The 23,769-nt window shown below is 47.1% G+C and overlaps 1 protein-coding gene across 1 annotated transcript; it reads right to left on the bottom strand.

Annotated features, from left to right (window-relative positions):
• Positions 1-2,069: 2,069 nt before the first annotated feature.
• LOC123149152 (ATP-dependent zinc metalloprotease FTSH 2, chloroplastic) lies at positions 2,070-6,246 on the bottom strand. The gene is made up of 5 exons (XM_044568683.1): positions 5,988-6,246; positions 4,090-5,226; positions 3,185-3,498; positions 2,641-2,881; positions 2,070-2,550 (listed from the first exon to the last, which is right to left on the bottom strand). The coding sequence occupies exons 2-5, from the start codon at positions 5,215-5,217 to the stop codon at positions 2,212-2,214; spliced, it is 2,022 nt and encodes a 673-aa protein (XP_044424618.1). The 5' UTR covers positions 5,218-5,226; positions 5,988-6,246; the 3' UTR covers positions 2,070-2,211.
• Positions 6,247-23,769: the final 17,523 nt, after the last annotated feature.

Below are 23,769 nucleotides of genomic sequence, written 5' to 3'. Positions count from 1 at the left end.
TTCTTCCTAATCCTACCATAGCTCCTCGCAACTAGTGTAATGATGCAATAAACTTTTGAATATGGTGTGTTCATTGTTCTGATGTAGAGGTCGATAGGCAATGAGAACATGCTACGCTCCTGCCTTTTCATGTTTACAGTATAGTTATCCCCGTTACTATAGAGATGAACCGATCCAACAATTATGAACTGCAAAATAGAACACCTGTTAAAACCAATCACTGGAATATTGGTTACATTAGTACTTCTGGTGAACATTAATAATATACTTGAGTCATTTTCAAAAAGAGAAAAAGCAAAGAGGAATTCTTCCCATGGGCCATTTCTTACTTCCATCCACATTTTATCATGTGCCCATCGCTAAAGAGAAAACTATGCATGAAGTGGATAAAAGAATTCTTTACTACTCTTTTTTTTATTCTCTAAACTGAAGAAGTAACTGCAAAATCAAACAAGAAGTACAAAAATGTCATTCAGGTTTGATTGTGTGATAGCTCTGGAGTTATAATTTGGTTTTATCGTTGGATGGGGTGGCTTGCTAATTTGATCTCATGGGAGCTTTTCATACTCAAGTTACAAAACGTCTTCCTCTCTTGAGAGAGGCGGCTGTGTGGTGACCAGGAAACCCTAGCTGCCACCCGTCCTCTCTTCCTCTCGTCGCCGCCTGGGTACGTCGTCGAGCAAAACCAACGGGATGGCGGCGGCGAGGAGATCCTGTTCAGGGGCAGCCCATTGCAGAGGCCTGGGGGCGATTGCGAGATGGCGAAGGAGATGCGTATTTGAGTGATTTGCGTTAGACCGTGCTCGACAATGGCAGACAAAGGGATCTAGCGTGACGATCTTCAACGACGACCCAGCTATCTAGGTCACCGGAGAAGAGGGTCTTGGCGCGCGGCCCTGGATAGTAGTGAGCCCAACATCATACCCGGACCTATCATGCAACGACATGGGTAAAATTTTCAAGTTTTTCTTTAGGGAGTCTTCGTGCTTGGTTTTTGCGGCAGTGCTATCCTAGTGTAGGAATAATGCTATCCCCGCCCTTTCCCCGTTCCGTATGTGTGCATATCACCGGCAGAGGGCGTGCGGAGCGACGGGTCTTCCAGGATACGGTCGGTTTAGGTTTCCAGTGGATCCTCCATTTGTATTTAGTTGGCGCTCGTGGGCTTCGGAGTTTTTACAGGGCCTTATTGGTGTTTTCTTCTCCGGGGCGGTGATTGCTTCGCAGATCACGCCCGCCAATGTCTCCTGATTTGCATCGATGACTTCGCAGCTACACAAGCTTTTGGGTTTATAAAAACTTGCTCCGCCGAGGCATCATCGAGCTGTGCTCACGGCACGCAACGATGAATGAAGGGATAAAGACTTCAACGCTCCAAAGGATTTGATTGTAATTTTATTATTTATATGGTTGTGTTTGTAAGCATCTGTGATAAAAAAAATATTGATCAAGGGGAAGTAGTAGGTGCAACTACCCTTCTGCCCAAAATATCAACCCAGGCCCTTTCCTTTGTGTTTACCTTTACCTGATGGACGAGACAAATAACGCCATGTGTCATGGCATTTGTTCTATGCGATGGGGGCAGAGGACACGTTGGGTTCTCTTTGCTGCAGGTCTTATCTAGAGAACTGACGGCAACTTTGTCAAAAGTTTCGTCATGTGGTCGTCTAACTCTTTGTTAGAAGACTGACTGGAGACCACCACCACTTTGGCAAGATAGTGAACCGACTGATAGATATCCAATGTGAACATAGCCCTACAAAAGTCTGGTTGTAAATCAGAGTAGTGATGCACTAGCCAGATCTTGTATAAGTCACAAACTTGTGGGGTACAATCCACACATTGCCATAGTTCAATCGATCAGTTTTGTACATAAATTCACCAACAAAACCAAAGTAAAACCAAATTTCGTTTGAAAGATCATACGATTAACTAACTGTTGAACGCAGAAGTTCAGGTTCGAAATGGGGAAACCTCACAAGACCATATCCAAGGCTCTTTTTCCCCCCTCTGCGTCAGAAAATCAGGGCTTCCCTTCCCATGGGAAACCAGGAGCCCTCACGCAAAAATCCTTCCCTGGTAATTACATCTTATAATTAACCGCGAGTGAGTTACATTACATGCCGTGCCTCGAGTAGGAATTAGTGTACATCCAAGAAATATGAACATCTTACAACAACAGCAAATTCTCCAACCCTATAAACGCGGGCGAACCTAGACCGGGACGGCGGCCTGGGGCGTCGGGGGCACCCGGTTCTCGACGGGGATCTCGGTGAACTCGGACAGGATGGCCCGGAACTCGTCACCGCTCAGCGTCTCCTTCTCCAGGAGCACCTCCACGATCTTGTCCATGGCCACGCGGTTGTCCCTCACCTGCTGCAGGGCGATCTCATAGGCCTTGTCCGACAGCTGCTTCACCGCCGAGTCGATGTCCAGCGCCAGTTTCTCCGACATGGAGTTCCTGGCCATCATCCGCATGATCACGTCCCCGCTCTGCGCCGCGTCCATCAGAGACCACGGGCCGATGTCCGACATGCCGAACGTCACCACCATCTGCAGCAGAAGCATCGGGGTCAGTACGATGAAACGTTTAGATAAATCTGATAGATTAGCAGAAGCTGTCATGACAAAATGGGAGCATACCTGCTTGGCTAAGCCGGTGATCTGCTGCAGGTCACCGGCAGCTCCGGTGGTCACCTCAGAATCTCCGAATATGATCTCCTCAGCAGCTCTGCCGCCAAGGCCGCCGACGATTCTGGCAAAGAGCTGCTGCCTAGAGATGAGTGTTGGGTCATCCATGGGAATGAACCAGGTGAGACCACGGGCTTGACCCCTTGGAACCAAGGTAACCTTCTGGACGGGGTCGTGGCCAGGCGTCAAAGTTCTGCAAAAAGTAACATCTTCAGATATGAACCAGGTTGTTGGGAAGTTTGTAATGCGAGTAATAGACAAAGAACAGAGAAACACCTAAAAGCATAAGCACCCGGTATCCCCTTCAGAAAAATGATGGAGAAAAAAGCCTCTTATACTACGCCTAAACATGGTGGTGCATGCAAAAGGAGGCTGGAAGTCTTTGCCAGCACAAAATAGTATCTAAATGCACTATAGAAATGCTGAGAAATCCATCAAGATCCAATGCAATATTCAACAAAATAGGGGATTCGAAGAGATGAAGATTCTCTCTTACCCGCAAACTGCATGGCCAACTTCGTGGTAAGCAACAAGGCTTTTGCTCTTCCCATCTGTCATGACAGTTCCTTCCATACCAGCCACTATTCTGTCAATTGAATCATCAATCTCCTTCGAGGAAATTCCGGTCCTCCCACGTCGGCCTGCTAATATGGCTGCCTCATTCAGAAGATTCGCCAGGTCTGCTCCACTGAACCCAGGTGTTCTCATTGCAATGACCTCAAGGGAAACATCAGCATCAAACTTCTTGTTGCTACCGTGCACCTTGAGAATCTCTGTCCTTCCACGTACATCAGGAACATCAACACTCACCTGTGAAACAAGTTACGAGATATATCCAAATGTTAAGAAAGATCCAGAATATTTAAAAATAGGTTCTAACGATGGGAAAACTTTGTTTTTGCCACTCTAGCTTTTGACCACTTTGCTTTTGCCATTCTAGAATTTGACATTTCACTTTTGCCACTCTTAGTTTTTGACAATACATCACAATTGCCATTCCATGGCAAAAACAATAATTTTAGAGTGGCAATTATGATACATTGTCAAAATCTGAAGTGGCAAAAGTGAAATGAAAAATTATTGCTTTTGCCACTAAATGGCATTTGTAATGTATTGTCAGAAGCTAAGAGTGGCAAAAGTGATATGTCTAATTCTAGAGTGGCATAAGCAAAATGGGCAAAAGCTAGAGTGGCAAAAACAAAGTTTTCCCAACGATAGTTCAAGCTCTGAACTAGAATTGGACTTGAGGTTTACAAGCACGTGAGAACCTCACTAAGATTTTTTTCTTTCTAAAATCTGTTGCAGGAATAATTGCAATGGTAAGAATATGGAAATAGGGACATGCAAATTAAATTCCAGACTGATGTTATCAACCTTAAAAAAAGCTGGATAGAAACTAACCTGTCTGTCAAAGCGCCCAGGTCTAAGCAAAGCGGAATCCAAGATGTCAGCCCTGTTGGTGGCAGCAACAACAATGATGCCAGTGTTGCCCTCAAAACCATCCATCTCAGTCAGTAGCTGATTGAGAGTCTGCTCCCTTTCATCGTTCCCACCACCGATACCTGTTCCTCTTTGCCTCCCAACTGCATCAATTTCATCAACGAACACTATGCAAGGAGCATTCTCCTTGGCCTTCTTGAAGAGATCACGAACACGGGAGGCACCAACACCAACAAACATCTCCACGAATTCAGAACCCGATATCGAGAAGAATGGCACGCCAGCCTCTCCTGCGATCGCCTTGGCAAGCAAAGTCTTACCAGTTCCAGGAGGACCAACAAGCAGCACACCCTTGGGAATGCGGGCACCAACGGCGGTGAACCTCTCTGGCTTCTTCAGGAACTCAACCACTTCCATGAAGTCTTGCTTTGCTTCGTCAACACCGGCAACATCATCGAACGTAACACCGGTGTTGGGCTCCATCTGGAACTTGGCCTTGGACTGGCCAAAACCAAGAGGAAAGCCAGGCCCCCCGGGTCCACCCATGCCACCAGACCCTCCTCTTCTCGACAGCAAGAACAGACCGCCGATAAGGATAAGCGGGAAGGCCAAGTTCCCGATAAGGTTGAAGAGGAGGTTACCAGAGTCCTCCTGCTGGTTGTGCGCAGCAAAGTCAATATTCTTCTCCCTTAACTTCTGGAGAAGCTCCTGGCTGAGGCCGGGAAGCTGCACACGGACCCTCTGCACGCGGTTGCCGAGCTCGGGAGAAATGGCCTCCACGATAGCGATCGTCCCGTTCTCAAACAGGTCGACCTTCTTCACCCTGTCCTTGTCGAGGTACTCGAGGAACCTCGAGTAGGACATCCTGGAGGAAGACACACCCTGGTCATCGGCGAGAGCCTTGTTGGCACTCAGCAAGGCGGGCAGGCCGACTCCTCCGAGCGCAAGCTTCAGGAGCTTCCTCTTAGAATCGTTCGGCTTGTGCTCCAGGGAGGCGGTCACGGACACCGGCCTCTGCGCGACGCCGCTCGAGGGGAGCGCTCCGAAGGGGAGCAGCCCTTTTGCAGCAAGACTCATGGATGGCGCCATGTTTGCTCACTGCGGATGAAATGAACGGAGATGCCGTCAGCATGAATCAGAGACAGAACATAATTAATTGCTGTCGTCAGCATCAATCAGAGAGAGAACGAATTAATTCTTGCAAAAGCAAATTTTGCACGCAGGCAAGTACTTTTCCTAAGTGTTTAATGCTCTGTATCATCAATTCAGTCCGACGGAATCGACCAGTGCTACGAGCAGAAAAGTCCTACCAGCATCACAAATCAGAAGAACACACCCCCTAATAAGCCTGAAGCCTGTACAATTCGTTTCATTTTGGACAGTGGCTACCACCAACCCTTGGAATGTAAAATGTTTCACAGCAAAAAAAGGCCTGGTCCACCAGACAAGAGTTCCCCCTGATGAAGAACTATAACGGAACCATACAAAACACAGGTGCCACGACCAACCAATCATTTCGTCCCTCCCTCCAACTACAAGCAACTAGAGCCATCAATCTACCCCCTCAAAGTGCTCCCAGCTGAGATTACTGTACTACCCAACTGAGATGAGCAATCTAAACGGCTTCACTAACCTCGCAGCTACCATAGCCTAGATTAGCAGCAGCAGCCATCCATTAGCACGCGCTATCCACCTCCCCGGCCTGAATTAAAACACCCGGACGAACACTACCGCCCAAACGCTTGCTAAAGAACCACAGGCAGAAGGGGAATCTCGCGGGATACTACAGCGCATGGCTTAAGCGAGCAGGGTTGAAGCGGAGATTTCAAGCAAATCACGGGAGCTCCGTCGGCACGCACCTGAGACGGGATGGATCGGGGCCGGGCCGGAGGTGGGAGGGGGGAAGGGGGCGGACTGTGAGGGGAGGGGGGCGAGGCGAGCCGGGCGTATAAGTAGCGGGCACTGGCTGCCGACTGGCGAGGAGCGCAGATTTTCTTCCTCCCTCCGCGGCCGGCTGCTGGCCTCCGGTGGTGCGCAGTTGCGTGGGGATTTCGGTAGGGGGGGAGGGGGGAGGGGCGACGTGGGCGGCTCTGCTCCCACAGCGTCGATAAGGAAGAGATGAGCCCACATAGACGTCGTAAACCGGCCGCGTAGAAAATGACCCTCTGCTCTGCTCCGGGTGAAAATGGACCGTGCTATTTTCTCGTGGACGATGGCTCCCGCGTCGTGGCTGGGCTCGCGCTCACGCAACAACCTCTCGACTGGACTCCTGTCCTGTCGTCGCGCGGCCGGGGAAGAGCGCAGCCTGGACTCCCGGTGAAGTGCCGGCCAGTGGCTCCAGTAGTGCTGCAATCAGCTGCTCCTGACACTTTTGTTTTTAAACATAGTACAATGAAAGTCGCTCGCATACACGAGCATACACTCATTCAATGAAGCCCCGTGTCGTCTAGACACTTCTCCGCTTACACTTACTTAGTTTCCTTTTCAGATTTGTACCAGCAATGGCGTCTTCAAATCGGACTCTTAAACTGCATGTAACCGTCCAGACTGCGTGATCCGAATGACTTAGTCATCCAACATCCACGTAGGACTCCGACACTCCTGGCCCACCCAGAACCCCTCCTCGGACCCCGTGCCTCCATCCTTTCATTTTCCCTCCTTCGTCTTTCTCCCTTGCCTTCGTCGCCGCTATCTCCACCACCCCGGCCGTCACGCCACACCCCTGCCGAAACTCGACAAGTCCTTCACCTCCACCAGTACACCCGGGCTCCACGCCGCTTCTCCTCCCCCGTCGTTCTGTTGGGAAACGTAGCATGCAATTTCAAAATTTTCTTACGCCCACGCAAGATCTATCTAGGAGATGCATAGCAACGAGAGGGGGAGAGTGTGTCCACGTACCCTCGTAGACCGAAAGCGGAAGCATTTGACAACTTGGTTGATGTAGTCGAACTTCTTCTCGTTCTGACCGATCAAGCACCGAACGTACGGCACCTCCGAGTTCTGCACACGTTCAGTTCGATGACGTCCCTCGAACTCTTGATCCAGCAAAGTGTCGAGGGAGAGTTTCGTCAGCACGACGGCGTGGTGACTGTGATGGTGAAGTAATCCGTGCAAGGCTTCGCCTAAGCAGTACGACAATATGACCGGAGGCGTAAAATGTGGAGGGGGACGCCGCACACGACTAGGAATCAATGTTGTGTGTTCTAGCGGTCCCCTCCATGTATATATAGGTTGGAGGGGAGGAGAGTCAGCCAAGGGGGCGCCCCAAATAGGAAGAATCCTAATTGGGCGCCTCCCAATTCGGCCTCCCCCCTTTCATATTCATCCGGAGGGGGAGGGAAGGAGGAGGGAGGAGAAAAGGAAGGGGGAGGCCGAATCCCTCCCCTTCCTTTCCCTCTTCTCCTCTTAGGGGCTGGTCTGTCCCCTTCTTGGCCCATTAGGCCCATGTAGTTGCCGGGGGATGCCCGGAACCCCTTTCGGTGACCCGATATGTATCGGGTACCCTCAGAAAACTTCCGGTGTCCGAATATCATCGTCTTATATATGAATCTTTACCTCTCAACCATTTCGAGACTCCTCGTCTTGTCCGTGATCTCATCCGGGACTCTGAACAACATTCGGTCACTAAATCATATAACTCATATAATACAAAATCGTCATCGAATGTTAAGCGTGCGGACCCTACATGTTCAAGAACTATGTAGACATGACCGAGACACCTCTCCGGTCAAGAACCAACAGCAGAACCTGGATGCTCATATTGGTTCCCACATATTCTACGAAGTTTTTTATCGGTCGTACCGTAATGACAATGTTATTCCCTTTGTCATCGGTATGTCACTTGCCCGAGATTCGATCGTCGGTATCTTCATACCTACTTCAATCTCGTTATCGGCAAGTCTCTTTACTCCTTTCGTAATGCATCATTCCACAACTAACTCATTAGTCACATTGCTTGTAAGGCTTATTATGATGTGCATTATCGAGAGGGCCTAGAGATACCTCTCCGACACTTGGAGTGACAAATCCTAATCTCGATCTATGCCAACCCAACAAACACCTTCAGAGATACATGTAGAGCATCTTTATAATCACCCAGTTACGTTGTGACGTTTGATAGCACACGGGATATTCCTCCGGTATCCGGGAGTTGCATAATCTCATAGTCAAAAGAATATGTATATGACATGAAGAAAGCAATAGCAATAAAACTTAACGATCATTATGCTAAGCTAACGGATGGGTCTTGTCCGTCACATCATTCTTCTAATGATGTGATCCCGTTCATCAAATGACAACTCATGTATATGGTTAGAAAACTTAACCATCTTTGATTAACGAGCTAGTCTAGTACAGACTTACTAGGGACACTTTGTTTTGTCTATGTATCCACATATGTATCAAGTTTCCGATTAATACAATTCTAGCATGAATAATAAACATTTATCGTGATATAAGGAAATATAAATAATAACTTTATTATTGTCTCTAGGGCATATTTCCTTCACGTTCCATACTTCTCCTTCGACCGCCGCACAGGTACCATCGGCTCCTGCGATGTTCACCATGCCTGGTGACGGTGTCCTGGACTAGGGGGTACTCACCAGGTCATATCCCGATCTGTTAGATTGGGCCGAGGACCCCCATGGCCGTATACTCATGGGCCAGTTCGGACAGCTGCGGCATACATGAAAGATTCCACAAGACTTGGTGACCAAGACAAGGACTCCTCCCCACCGGTGTATTCGGCTAGGACTCTTGTTATCCTAGGCCTCTGATGCATTATATAAATCAAGGTCAGGCTAGTCAATAGATATATACAACAATCATAATCATAGGCTAGCTTCTAGGGTTTAGCCTCTCCGATCTCGTGGTAGATCAACTCTTGTACTACTCATATTGTCAAGAATAATCAAGCAGGACGTAGGGTTTTACCTCCATAAAGAGGGCCCGAATCTGCGTAAAATACCGTGTCCCCTGCCTCTTGTTACCATCCGTCTTAGACGCACAGTTCGGGACCCCCTACCTGCGATCCGCCGGTTTTGACACCGACATTGGTGCTTTCATTAAGAGTTCCGTTTGTGTTCGGCAAAAGGTTGATGGCTCGCCTGCAGATCAACTGCGACTTCGACATCTTCGTCACTAGCTCGACTGGTCACCTTGGTTCGACCAAGGACTGCGCCCTACCTCCGATCGTCATGTTCGGATGAGGGCCTTTATAAACATCAACTCCGATCTCTATCGAGATCATGGAGGAATCATCCAGGGAGCCTAGGGGCTCAACGTCAACATTGCCCTCGGGCGACTGTGCTGTTTTTTTGGATAGCAAACTTGTGTCCGCCGCCACCGCCTCCTCAAGTGTCTTTTAAACGATTGCTTCGATGGAATTGTGCGGAATTGAGTCTACAACAATCCTGGAAAATTTCGTCGAGTTCCGATGAAGGAATCTCTGGCAATCCACGATATACCGGAGCCCTGTCAAATCTGGATGGGAATCTGGACGAGTTTAGGGCGTGGTGTCCAGCTTCTAGCTCGGACGTCCTTTGGAAGATCCAACCGTTGATCGGCTGCGGAATTCCTATATCTACCACCTCTCAAAATTTCAGCTCGATCCGACCGTCCAAAATCCGGGAACCTTCCGATTAGTGCATCACTTTTCGGATCTGTTTTCTGCGCGAAAACGAATCCGACTCGAGTTCGTCTTTTTTATGAACGGGATTTCAGACATCCTTTTTGAAGGAAGTTTTGTATGGGGTATTGTGTTTTGTTCCCGAACACATCCTACTAACTTTAAAATCTTTTAAACATGATCTTCAACATCATGCTGGTGTCAAACCAGTCCGGTAATATTGCTCCACGGCTGCCGACATGCGCTAGACACGTCGTCACTTTGTAGAGCCGAGCTCAACTTCTTCGGATCATCATCTCGGCAAGCCGAACAAGAGTTCGACATCGCGAAGGATAAATCATCACCAACATCACCGCCCCACGGATTACCCGGAGCGGGCGCACCGACATCGCCGCACGGTTTCATCAAGCCGTCATTGACCACGCCACGACCTGCATCGGCAGGGCCGCACTGTTGCTCCTTCAAGCCGGTGTCCATCACACCGACCTACTTCGACTCATCGGCTGACATCGAGGCTTTGACATCTCGGCTGGACCGGGGGCTTCGCCATTTCTTCATCAACATACTCCGGAGACTTCGGCATCACTAGCCGACCAGCTCTGTCACGTTAGCTGAACTGAGGGCTTTACCTCGGTGAGCCAGCCTTTGCCAGCATCGCCATGCCGTCGCTTTATCGCCCATCACGCAATGGGTGTGCGGATCGAGTCCCAATTTTGGGAATCACCTTCCTTCGGATTGCTACAACAAATAAACCAGGTGCTATTAATCATAGTATTTTTTGCTTGTTTGGGTTTATTTTTTCCAAGAAATTATTACTCTGGTTTGTCCATCATCTATACACAGGTCTATCAAATGATGGCCGCATTGACGACGGTCGCGTGGTGGTTCGGTCAGTTTCCGTACATAGTCCGGCGAACGCCGCATCCGAAACTCGGACCGACCTGTGAATTCAGGCTTTGCCACGCCCTTACCGCATCACGCCGACGCCCTGCATCGATATTGACTTCGGCGCCAGGCCATATTTCTTTTATTACTCACTTTGCATAAATTATCTATTATGCAACGATTTTTTATACTATTATCTCCGATTTGCATCACTTTTTGTGCACAGGAAAATGATTCGGGTTGGGCAGTATCGTCAACTCGGCGTATTGACATACCACGCCACCTCAGCTAGACGGGGGGCTTCGTCAACACTTTATTACCCCATGCCGGGGACTTCGGCATCACTCTGCCGGCCTGCATTGACCGTGCTATGTCACCACTTCGGCGTGTCGAGCTCTCCGCTCCGCCACCTCGAGACCGGCTTGGGGGATGGAACCTTGTCCCGCATCAAGCTCGGACCGCGTCATCAATGCCGAACACATTAACCAGCTAAGTCGCTTTCATGCTCAAAGTTTTAATTTTTAACTTGTGTTCGGTTCGATCAAGCATTATACTTTTGGAAAAAAGTTGCTTGTAAAAAATCTCCTTGTCAAAACTTTGTTTGTGACATGCAAATTCAAATACCCCATTTTTTTGGGGGCTCCCTTGACGGAGCTTTTCCTCTTGCATATGATTATACTTGTACGGCTTCGTTCCTTGTTCGTGTATTACGCCACAATATGCGGCAGAAATCACATATTTGACCTGAGGGCCAAATCAAATCACAACTGACCTTGTTCCGAAAAAATTTCACTCTGCTGACCCTTTCGTGTGGCGCCCGACAGCTGGGCGCCACACACTACTATGCAGCGCCTCTCTCTTGGGCGTCGCACCTCCTGCCAGCGTGGCAGCCTTGGTCCAGTTGCGGCCCCACAGACAGCACTGCAACGCCTCAGGCTTAGGCGCCACACTTGTAATGTGCAGCGCCTAGCTTTTGGGCGCTGCACAGGCTGTGTTCCACTTAGGCTGGCCCCACCCTCTCTCCCACCCCACCCCCACCCACACACCCCACCCCACACATACCCTTAGCCTTGTGCCCCTCCTCTCTTCCCCTCTCCCCCCTCTCAAATCCTTCTCAAATCTTGCAAATCCAAAGTATTTGACCATGGATTTCGAAGCCAACCCCTCCCTTAAGGTAATCTCCTTCGATCCCCTCGTTTTCATCCATAGGAATTGTCACATTTGCTCAAATCTTGCTACTTTGGGAAACCCTAGTTTTGGCTTGGATTTGCAAATTTGTATTGAATCATGTTATGTTTCTTTGCTAATTTGGGTTGGTTAGGCTTTCATAGTATGCTAGGGTTAGGGTTATGTGTGTTTGATGTTGGTGTTAGGGTTATGCTATGGTTAGGGTTGTGGTTATTGTTAAGTGGGGGTTAGGGTTATTAATTCATATATATGTTATGGCATATGTATTTTGTGCAAATATTTTTGTTAAGTACTTACTTGATATATGTGTTTTTTTATTATTGTAGGGATGGGGAGAACATGTGTTTATGTTCATCATGTGGATAAAGAGGCCTTTTTGAAAGGCAATGTTGAGCCGGACCCGGATGAGCTTGACATGGTGTTTGAGAGTAGTCCAAGCTATGCAGAGCTCTTGGACCAAGTGAAGAAGGATTTGAATTGGATGGACCCAAGTGACGTTGTTGAGTTCGAGGGAAGGCATAATGTTGGTTTTGGAATGCACATTCGTTGAAAGACAATGCGTGTGAACTCCGAGCAATGTTGGGTTGCATACAAGGAGACGGTTGCCGAATCTCTAGACAAGGCTCTTGAGTTATTTGCCTCCAAGAAGGTTGAGCCTACTTTGAATTTGGACTTGAACCGGAACCCCTCCCCGTTGGTTGCTAGCACTCCACCACCCATAAACCAAGATCAAATGAGTGAACCTCATTTCACGCAACAAGATTGGCCAACATTGAGCCCGACTCCAAACAACCAAAATGAAGGTTTTGAAGAGGAGAATGATGAGTACGAGGAGGATGACAACGAAGTTGATCTCCATGACAACAATGTGGGTGATCTCGACCAATATCATGTGCAAGATACAATGGACCAATCCATCCCTTTTTCCCGTGCATATGCATCGGACTCGGATGACGATGATCCCGATGAAGAAGTTGATGAGGAGGGGTTCACACCGAAGGAGGCCCAAGCGGTGCGGCAGAGTTCTGGCCCGCCGCCGGGGCCAGGCGCGCCCGTGGGGCTCTTTCTCTGGCATCGTCTTTCGTGTCTGAGCCCGATCGATGCCGTGATGCTGCGTTTTATGCATAGCACTCATACCGACTCGCCTGATCCTTCCTACAACATAGGTGTTCCGGACGGATCCCGATCCGTCACTAGCTAGGTCCATATTCGGTGGCCTACGCGCGCGCGTCCGAGTTCACTTCAAATTCCTGTTCCGTTGTGTGCCGGATGATTTCTCCACGCCTTTTCTGGGACATATGAGGCCCCCTGAGCAATTGGCAGGCGGCTCGAGCACACCCAGCCGCCGTCGAACCGCCGCTTGCCGAGAGACCTGCAGCCGCTCGAGGCTGAGAAGCCCCGGCGGACGACGCAGTAGATGCCCAATGTGTGGTAGCGAAGATGAGTCCCTATTTCATACACTGGTCCGATGCGATCACGCATTGATGTTCTGGGAGGCGGCCAAGGATTTTTTTGGCCTTACAGTGCCGAGACTGCACCCATTGACATGGTCTAAGGATATACTGGACCATGAGGTGTTTAAAAGGAAAGATGCAGCAGTTATGGTGTCAGTCATGTGGGCAATTTGGACGAACCGTAACAAGTATACGCATAATGAGATTCAGTACCAGCCGATCAAATCAATGGAATTAATTAGAGAACTCATTATGGCAATTGACGTCCCTAATACCGCTGCTGTCAAATCCATAGAAAGGCAGAAGTGGGAGGCGCCAGCTCAGGGGTGGGTGAAGATGAATACTGATGGAGCAGTACATGAGACTAATATGTGTTCAGCAGTGGGCATAGTAGCAAGGGATCAACAGGGTGTATTCAGACTGGGGCAGTGCATCAAATACACGGCACCACTTGATCCTTTCTCTACAGAGCTTATTGCATGTAGAGATGCAATGTTGTTGGCTAGTGCAAATGACCTGCAATATGTCATTATTGAGACAGATTGTCAGGCCGTGTTTGAAGCATGGAAGCAAGGTGATGATCGATCCACTGGTGGTACGATCTTGAGGGAGATGCGCACCTATCTCCCAAGTTTTCAGGGGTTTGAACTGCGATGGACGGCAAGGGAAGCTAATTCAGCTGCCCACCTGACTGCTAAGCAGGCTTTATATTTAGATACTATGTCTGTCTTGTTTCATGTAATTCCTGAGTTTCTGGTCGAGGCTGTTCGATCAGATATGTCCCGCCTAAATGATAAAATGCCTAAAGGGCGGTTTTCAAAAAAAAGAAGAAGAAGAGGAGAGCAAGGTCGGGCTAGCTGGCCATGATGGTAGGTACGTACGGCACATGCATGCAGGGCACTGGCGACAAGTCCGTGGCGGCGGCATGGCATGCAATTCCACGCTCACCGCACGTTTAGCATTGTTGCGCCAGTAGACGCGCTCCACAAGAAGAGTATTCTCCCGGTGCTCGGCGTGCGTTTGTTGAGCAGGGCATTCATCAGTCCATCGCCAACTACGACACAGAAAGAACTGAAGGCGCACTGTTTGCTGCGCATGCACCAGCTGCTGCTTGTGAAAGTGCACGCACCGTGCATATCTAGCTTGCTGGTGCTGTTTTTTTTTTTCTGGTCAGATACTGATTGAGTGAGCAATGGTGTCGCCGTCGTTGAGGTCAAGCAGCTGGACGCCGCCGAGGGATACCTCCGGTGGAAGGAGTCGGTGCTCCACCGCGCGCCTCCACGTGCTCACCATGCGCCAAATGCTGGCCGTCGCCGCGCTCTCCAAGACTCCAAAGGCCACCTGACTGATGATGGCGTGGCGGCAGTCAAGAAGAAGAAGTGTAGGCGCACGAAGACCGCGGCCACATCCTCGCCACGCTCTCGGACCGCATCTTCCCCGACTACGTCCACCACGCCACCGCCAGGGGGGTGGAACGCCATGGCGCGCACGATACGACCTGGACATGCGCCGCGTCGTGCATGCGGCAGTGGTTCAACTTTTTTTCTTCTCAAATACCCATGAGTGTGCGTATCTTATATTAAAGAAGAAAAAGGGAAAGAACCCTCCGCGGTTTGGTTACACGAGAGCTTACAAGGCGCTACTGCGCCGTCTGCCTCCTATGGCCTATACCGGACTACTCGCGGCTAGCCCACTCGAGTGTCGCTGCAAAGAACACGTCTAACTCCCCTCCTAGCAAACCCGCGTGTCTCCGCACCTTACTCTCGCTTGCAATCCAGTGCATGATCTGCTGAAGGATGGCTGTCGCTCCGTCAAAGACGATGGCATTCCGATGCTTTCAAAGCTCCCACATGACGAGAAGGCACATGGTCCGCGTTGTCCTCGCTGGCCGCCCGTGGGTCTCATGCCTGGCACACCAATCTGGCAAAGGCTCATCGACACGCGGGGCCCCGTGTGGAGCGTCCATGGCCGTGAACACCTTGGCCCAAACCTCTCTCGTGAAAACGCACTCCATGAGCAGGTGGCTAATCGTTTCCTCGTGCTGATCACAGAACGGGCAAGTGTCCTGATGCGGTAGCCCTCTCCGTGCGGCAATGGTTCAACTGCTTCGTCTTGGGCGACAGCGAACCGTTCCTGGAGCAGATCACGCAGTGGACGCTCTGGGCAAGCCAAGCCACCGTACGAAAACGACGTCGAATTGGCGACGGTTCTGTTGAACAAGCTTCTGAATGACTTCGCTTGTATCTATTGTGGTTATGCATGCTGATGCTATTAGTGGAAAAGGGATTGGCCTGGTTTTCTCCCGAAGCCGGTAGTTGTTTGACACAAATGGCGCGGGTTAGGTTTCCTGCTGATGCTATTAATAGAAAAGGGATTGGCCCGGTTTGGAAAAGAAGTATCACTACAAAAAGAAGAGAAAATATTTTTTGGATGATCCAGAAATATGAATTTATATCATTTAAATGCACAAATCTGGCGTACTAAGTGACATCTGAACTACTAGTTGTACACTGAGAAAGAAACTATATACTTCATTGTTTAGCGAAAATGCCAAACGGAGACCGAGCTCCATGGAGGCCTTTATTTGAAAACTTTTAAATTCAAAATTTTCAGTTTCAAAAAATTCTAAAAATAAATACACATATACCTAGTAGATACATAATGTACATGTGTGCAAATTTTCAGGTCAAAATACATTAAAACGTAAGCTACACAAAAAAGACAAATCTGGGGCTTTTTAGCATCCATACTGTTCATCTTTAAACGCCATGATTTTGTTGTTTTTGTGCAGCTCGCGATTCAAGGTATTTCATCCGGAATTTTTTCACACATACACTTTACATCCTTGAGTACATGTGTATTTATTTTCAGAATTTTTTGAAACTAAAATTTATGAATTTTGAATTTTTCAAAATAAAGGGCTCCATGGAGCTCGGCCTCCAAAATGCCCTACTCGTTGTTTAGACTATAGCCTCTTGTCTTCCTGAAGTTCCTGATCCTTGAACTTGAATAGTAGCTAGCACTGAAAATGATTGAAACGTGCCATTAGAATTCAGGAGTGACCACAAGCAATGCACCAAGTTAAACTAAACTGTCAAAACTATTTGTAACCGATGAGAGCTTATAAGCTTCCTTGCATAGCTTGCCAACAAGTAAAAGAGGGCAAAAAAGAAAAAGAAAAAGTTGTATCATCGTAAGCTGTGCATGATCAAGTTAACTAGACAAATAATGGTCACTCAACAACTAATACTACTACACTAGGAGAATTTTTTTGAGCAGTTAAAAAAGGAGTGCTACCAATATAGGGAGTTACTTAAAATGTTGGGGGTGAAAGAATTAGCTTGCACGTACCTGAATGAAGAGGCCTAGCTTAGCTGGTAGATGACGTTCAGAGCAGGGCAGCTGGGGTGTGTCCTGACTGCTCTCTCCCGGGCGGCCTTTGTGGCGTCAAGAGTGCTATCTTCGTTAAATGAGTCACATTCAAATTGTGGAAGCCAGAGCTGGTTCGCGTGCACGCCCTCAATTCCAGGCACGGAACCCGAGAATCATCATGTAATCAAACTACACACATCAGAGCAAAGATTGAGTCTCTTGCATGTTAGTGTTAGCACAAGTAAGACTAGCAAAACGGTCTGTGCGTTGCAACGGGAGAAAAAAATCGTAATTTTTGATGGTCATGACCACATTTTGCTGTATCACCAAAGATACATTATCACTCTCATTTTCGTGAAATCTTGAACAATTGTTGGTATTCATGAACATTTTTCAAACTCATGAACATATCTGAAATCGTGAACATTTTTCAAATTCGTGAACACTTTCACAGATTTTTGAACATTCTGTAAAATCATGAAAAAAATTGAATTCATGAAACATTTCATACTAGTTGCAAACATTTTTCAAAAAAATTGTGATTTTTTTTAAAACGTTTTACTTGAATAGGCAAACATTTCTAGAATCGACGAACAATTCTTTTCTAAATTGGTGGAACAATTTTTTTAATTCACAAACATTTTTTTGATTTAACAAACATTTTTTAAATGCATGATCGTTTTTTGAATCCACGATTTTTTTATGAATCATTAAACTATTTTGTAAGTCATGGATAATTTTTGAATTTTTAGGATATTTTTAAATTGATGAACAGTTTTTGAATTGGCGAAATTTTGTACAATTTCATTAACATTTTTTAATACATGAATTTTTGAAAAATATATTTTTTTGTTCCCGGACGTTTGTTTTCAATATTGCAAACATTTTTTAAAAATCACAAACATTTTATGAATCCACAAACATTTATAAATTATTAACCATTTTATTTCAAAATTCATATTTTTTAAATTTTAGGAAACTTTTTGAAGTCCCAAATAATTTAAAGTAGAAAAGCAAAGACGAAAAAGGAAAACAGAAAATAAAAAAAATGAAATTTAACAAATAGGCAACCGGACATGGGCAGGCCCAAACAGGCGCGCTGTGTCGTCTCCCAGCACGCAGAGCGCAGTATAGAGGGTTCTTACTGCATTGGCCGGCCCAAGCAGGGATTCCCAGCGTGAAACGTTTTTTTATCAACACTCTAAGATATGATATGTATTGGAATCGACTTATATTTAGGAACAAAGGGAGTATTATTATTATTTTGTAGGGATATATAGTTCTTAGATATAAGAGAAATGACCTGTAGTACATCATCTTTTATTATCTTCTCTGCATTACATGTCGGACTTAAGATAAGACTACCTTAGCAATCATTATACATGCTCTAAGACTCCCCCCCCCCCTCGGATTACATGACGTACTCAAGATAAGACCATCTTACCGATCATATTACATGCCCTAGCCCCAACAGCGGAGCTCCACACACCCACCAACAATGCTAGACGCACCACCGAAACGAGGACTAGGCGGGAAGACCTTTATTCCATCTTCAAGAGCCGCCGACATCTCGTCTTTCTGAGCAAGACACAAACCGTAACAAAACTTGAAGAAAGGTCTAAAAACGGAGCCCTCCCACCAGCAAGGACCGCGGGATCCACTCCGCCGCCATGGCCCTCAGGCCACAGGAGACGAGGCAGACCGGCGGCGCCGCTGGCGGGAGGCGAAGGAACCCTAGCTTTTTGGGAGGCGGCGTGGAGTTTGGTCTTGACTTGGTCTTAAGGCTATTTCATTGCTTAAGACTCATGATTTTCTTGACTTGGTCTTAAGGCTATTTCATTGCTTAAGACTCATGATTTTCACATACCAGAGACACCTACATATGCTACTAAGTCTTCTATATTAACTAGACATACCTCAACAGTAAAGCGCCATGGTTAATGATGGGAGACTTCAACGAAACAATGTGGCAAACGGAACATATCTCTATGGCAAAACGCTCTGACTCTGAGAGGCAGATGGAGAACTTCAGGAAAGTTCATTCAGATTGTAATCTATTTGATCTTGGTTACAAAGGGCCTATTTGGACCTACAACAACAAGCAGGATGGTCTGAAAAACGTGTGAGCGAGACTGGACCGAGGAGTAGCATCACCTGAATGGACTGAATATTTTAGAGAGGCGTCGATTGAGCACATCTGCACGTCCCGATCGGATCATCTCCCTGTGCTGCTGCGTTTTGGGAGTCGCAAGGAATGGCGACCAGTCAGTAAGAGTGCCCAACGCACGTTCCGCTATGAACATATGTGGGAGCGAGTTGATTCTCTAAAGGATACGATCGCTCATGGATGGAGGAAAACAGGCGAGGCTGCAAACCTGCAGGAGGTTGGAGCAAAGATTAAGGATATTCAGAAGGTATTGAAAAACTGGGCTGAGAAAGATTTTGGTTCAGTTCTAAAGAAAGTAGCAGCAGCTAGGAAGAGGTTGGGCTCTTTGTGGAATGCGCCTTTCTCGGTCGCGCAACAAAAAAGGATCAAGAAATGTTCGGCCGAACTGGACGAGCTACTGCTAAGGGAGGAGCTCATGTGGTGACAACGTTCAAGAGCCACTTATCTGCGGGAAGGGGACAGGAATACTAAATGGTTCCAAGGCAAAGCGACCTGGAGGAAAAAGAAAAATGAGATATCCAGACTAAAAGATGGTACATGTGTTTGGATGGAAAGTAGAGAAGGAATACATGAGATGATGAGGAATTTCTATCAGGATCTGTACGAGAAGGATAGTGATGTGAACCCCTCTGAATTATTGGAGCTTGTGAATACTAAAGTTACGAAGGATATGAACCTGACACTAACAAAGTCATTCTCTGCAAACAAGATCAGTGACACACTTTTTCAGATTGGGCCACTTAAAGCTCCCAGCCCCGACGGACTTCCGGCTCGTTTCTATCAAAGAAACTGGGAGGTGTGTAAGATGATAAGCGTTCCCTACTCCTCGAGGGGGAGTCGTGGGCTGTATATATTGATGTGCCGAAGCCAAGCCTTGGCGTACAAGGAAGGTTTTACAAGAGTTTGAGTAGAACAAGTAAAGGAAAGAGTTGGAGGCTGCTATGGAAACTATATTCGCTAACACCCTCCCTTAATCTTAACTACCCTAGATTAAGATTACTCTTGAACTCCTCAAACGGTCTTGCTGGTAAAGCCTTTGTAAAGCCGTCCGCCACTTGATCCTTAGAGGGAATAAACCGTATCTCAAGTTTCGTTGCTGCAACCCTCTCTCGCACAAAGTGAAAATCAATTTCTATGTGCTTTGTTCTTGCATGAAACACAGGGTTTGCAGACAAGTATGTTGCTCCCAAGTTATCACACCATAAACATGAGATACGATTTTTCTTGATCCCCAATTCCTCAAGAAGTGATTCAACCCAAATGATTTCAGCAGTTGCATTCGCCAAGGACTTGTATTCAACTTCTGTGCTTGATCGTGACACAGTTGCTTGCTTTCTAGCACTCCAAGAAATAAGATTGGACCCAAAGAACACTGCAAAACCTCCAGTTGATCTTCTATCATCACTGCATCCTGCCCAGTCAGCATCAGAGAATGCACTCACAAGAGAGGAGCCAGAACGTTTGAAGTGAAGTCCTGTTCCCATAGTATGCTTCACATATCTTACAATTCTCTTGACAGCTGACCAATGTGCGGAAGTGGGAGCATGAAGATATTGACAAACTTTATTAACAGCAAATGAGATATCTGGACGTGTGAGAGTTAGATATTGTAATGCTCCCACAATACTTCTGTACCTTGTGCTCTCTTCTTCTTGAAGTGGCTCACCTTCATATGCTGAGAGTTTTTCTGAGGAAGATAAAGGTGTAGGTACTGGCTTGCAATTCTTCATTCCCATGCGAGACAAAAGCTCAATGATATATTTCTCCTGATTTAACACAATACCATCTTGAGTTTTTCTAACTTCAGTCCCAAGGAAGAAATGCAAGTCACCCAGGTCTTTCAAGGCAAACTCTGAGCTCAAGTCATGCAGAAGTGCATTAGTAGCATTTTGTGAAGAACTTGCAACTATGATATCATCAACATATATAAGCACAAAAATGACTACTCCAGCCTTGTTATAAATAAACAAAGACATATCAGCTTTAGAGGCAATGAAACCAAGATATTTCAACTGTAAGCTTAATCTGGAGTACCATGCTCTGGGTGCTTGTTTTAGACCATAGAGTGCTTTGTCAAGCTTGCAAACATAATGTGGTGATTCCTTATCCTCATATCCAGGTGGTTGTCTCATGAACACTTCCTCTTCCAGAACACCATGCAAAAACGCGTTCTGTACATCTAGCTGTCTTAGGCTCCAACCCTTGGATACAGCAATGGCTAGCACAAGTCTGATAGTTGCAGCTTTCACAACAGGACTAAAGGTGTCCTCGTAATCAATACCATAACGTTGCTTAAAGACCTTTGCAACTAGACGTGCTTTATACCTGTCAATGGAGCCATCTGCCTTCTTTTTGATTCTGTACACCCATTTACAATCGATGATATTTTTGCCTTTTGGGTTTGGTACAAGATGCCAGGTTTTGTTCCTCATAAGTGCAGAATATTCCTCATCCATTGCCTTCTTCCACTTAGGATCGTCAAGTGCACTACTCAATGTTGTTGGCTCTCCTGAAATACACATCATTCCATATGGTATAGTTCCATCTTTTCTTATTTTAGGATTCCGTATACCTTTCTGTAGACGTGTCATAACCCGTGAACAAGCTGCTGGCTGAACTTCAGGAATGCTGGCCACAGAAGATCCTGACGAGCCTGCATGTGCTGACATAGGGGAATCTGCCGCCTCCTGCGCAGATGATCCTGCAGCCGAAGGTGTGGCCGCCTCCCCAGAGCACACACAAGGGCCAACCGCCCGGTCCGGCACAGCCGATCCGCTGCCCGACCGCGGTTGCAGGCGCACGCGGGCGAGGGGGATCCGGCCCCACTTGCTGAGGTGGCGGCGCGGGAGTGGCCCTCCCTGGATTCGTTGCTGCAGCTGACAGAGGCACGATCCGAGGCGGATCTGCTCGCGCGATTCGAGGTCTGCCCGTGCACAGGAGTTCCAGGCGCCGCCGGATCACCTTCGTTGTCCGTGCCAGGTTCGTCTTCTTCCTCAGCATGCAATATAGGATCAATTTGAGCTATATTTTCAGGATTTTGATCAATTTGAGCCCTGTTTTCTCCAGAGACCTGCATAGGCAACAGAGAAGAGCAAGTACTAGTAGAAATATCGTCACTTTGATTAGTACAATTGTCGCCCCCATGATCAAAAGACCGAAGATGTGGAGGAAGAAGAAGAATTTCCTTGCGAAGAAGTGCACCGGCATTGGGATGAAGTGATGCAAACGGAAACACGGATTCATCAAAGACAACATCTCGGGATATGTAGACCCTACCACTAGGAACATCAAGACATTTGACCCCTTTATGCATGGGACTATAGCCTAAAAAGACACACTTTTTTGAGCGGAAAGCAAGTTTGCGTGTATTGTAGGGTCTAAGATTGGGCCAACATGCACAACCGAAAACACGAAGAGATGTGTAGTTTGGTGTGACACCAAGGAGTCGTGTAATAGGAGTTTCAAATTTGATAACTTTGCTTGGAAGCAAATTGATAAGATATGTAGCAGTTAAGAATGCTTCATCCCAAAATTTAAGTGGCATGGATGCATTTGCGAGCAATGCAAGCCCCATATCAACTATCTGACGATGCTTTCTTTCAGCAGATCCATTTTGTTGGTGAGCATGAGGACAAGAGACATGATGTGATATGCCAAGTTTTTGGAAGAAAGAATTCAATTTTTCATACTCACCACCCCAGTCACTTTGCATAGCAATGATTTTAGAGTTCAGTTTGTGTTCAACAAGATTTTGGAAATTGAGAAAGACTTGGAAAACATCAGACCGTTTCTTTAACAAATAAATCCAAGTAAATTTACTATAGTCATCAATAAAGCTTACATAATAAGAAAATCTCCCAACTGAAGTAGGGGCTGGCCCCCATACATCTGAAAATATGAGTTGTAGAGGAGCAGTAGACACACTAGTAGAGATGGAATAAGGTAATTGATGACTTTTTGCTTGTTGACACGGATCACAAACTGACTCAACACTATTCTCATAAGAGAGTTTATTTTTGCTAAGAACGTATTTAACTATGACTGAAGATGGATGACCTAAACGACTATGCCACCTTGATGATGATGGCTTGGTGACAATGTTGGCTTGCTTATTTGACCGTGAAGATGATGATGATGATATAAGTGGATAGAGGCCTCCCACGCACCGTCCTCTAAGAATGATTCTCCTTGTTCTCAAATCCTTAACCAAGAAAAAATAAGGGTAGAATTCTATGAGAACATTGTTATCAAGGGTGAATCGATGAACGGAAACAAGATTTTTTGATGTTTGAGGGACATGCAAGACATCATTCAGGTGCAAATTTTTCATGGGATTTTTAACAATTGAATTACCAATGTGAGTGATATTCATACCAGAACCGCTTGCCGTGCGAATTTGGTAGCCTCCATTGTACTTCTCCCGTGTTGTCAGCTTCTCAAGTTCACCTGTGATGTGATTTGTTGCTACACTGTCGGCGTACCAGTTTGTATCTACGCCATAGGAGACAGCATGCGCCTCCTTCTCTTCCTAATCGTTCTCTTCATAGCGCCACCAGCAAACACGTGCGCCTCCTGGATGGTGCCTATAGCATATCTGACATTCCGGGTAATCGTGCTGCTGTTCACGCACCTGCTGTTGTTGTTGTTGTCGAGGGCGTCCTCTGAATCCGCCGCCTCTGTTTGCAGGAGAGGGCTGGCGGTCACCGCGGTCACCGCGATCACCACGGCCGCGCCCCCTTCCTCCTCGCCCACGGGGTCTGCCGCGGGACTGGCCACGGCCTCTGTAGACTGCGTTGGCCAATGAATGAAATCCTCCTGAAGATGAATCACCCAGCATCTCCATCCTCTGATCAAAAGCAGAAATCTGGGCGAAGAGGTCATCGGCGGTGATAGTGTTCTTGACAGCACCGATCGCTGCAACCACAGAGTCGTAGTCGTGATCAAGT

This window comes from Triticum aestivum, chromosome 7A (genome assembly GCF_018294505.1).
Source record: "Triticum aestivum cultivar Chinese Spring chromosome 7A, IWGSC CS RefSeq v2.1, whole genome shotgun sequence".
Taxonomy (NCBI): Eukaryota; Viridiplantae; Streptophyta; class Magnoliopsida; order Poales; family Poaceae; genus Triticum; species Triticum aestivum.
This window is presented reverse-complemented; position numbering and strand designations above follow the sequence as displayed.

Excerpts from the sequence above, each read along its gene's own strand:
- LOC123149152 (XM_044568683.1), bottom strand. The coding sequence starts at position 5,217 with ATGGCGCCATCCATGAGTCTTGCTGCAAAAGGGCTGCTCCCCTTCGGA. Across the intron at positions 2,882-3,184 it reads GTTGGCCATGCAGTTTGCGG|AACTTTGACGCCTGGCCACG; the intron begins GTAAGAGAGAAT and ends TACTTTTTGCAG. Across the intron at positions 2,551-2,640 it reads TCACCGGCTTAGCCAAGCAG|ATGGTGGTGACGTTCGGCAT; the intron begins GTATGCTCCCAT and ends CTTCTGCTGCAG.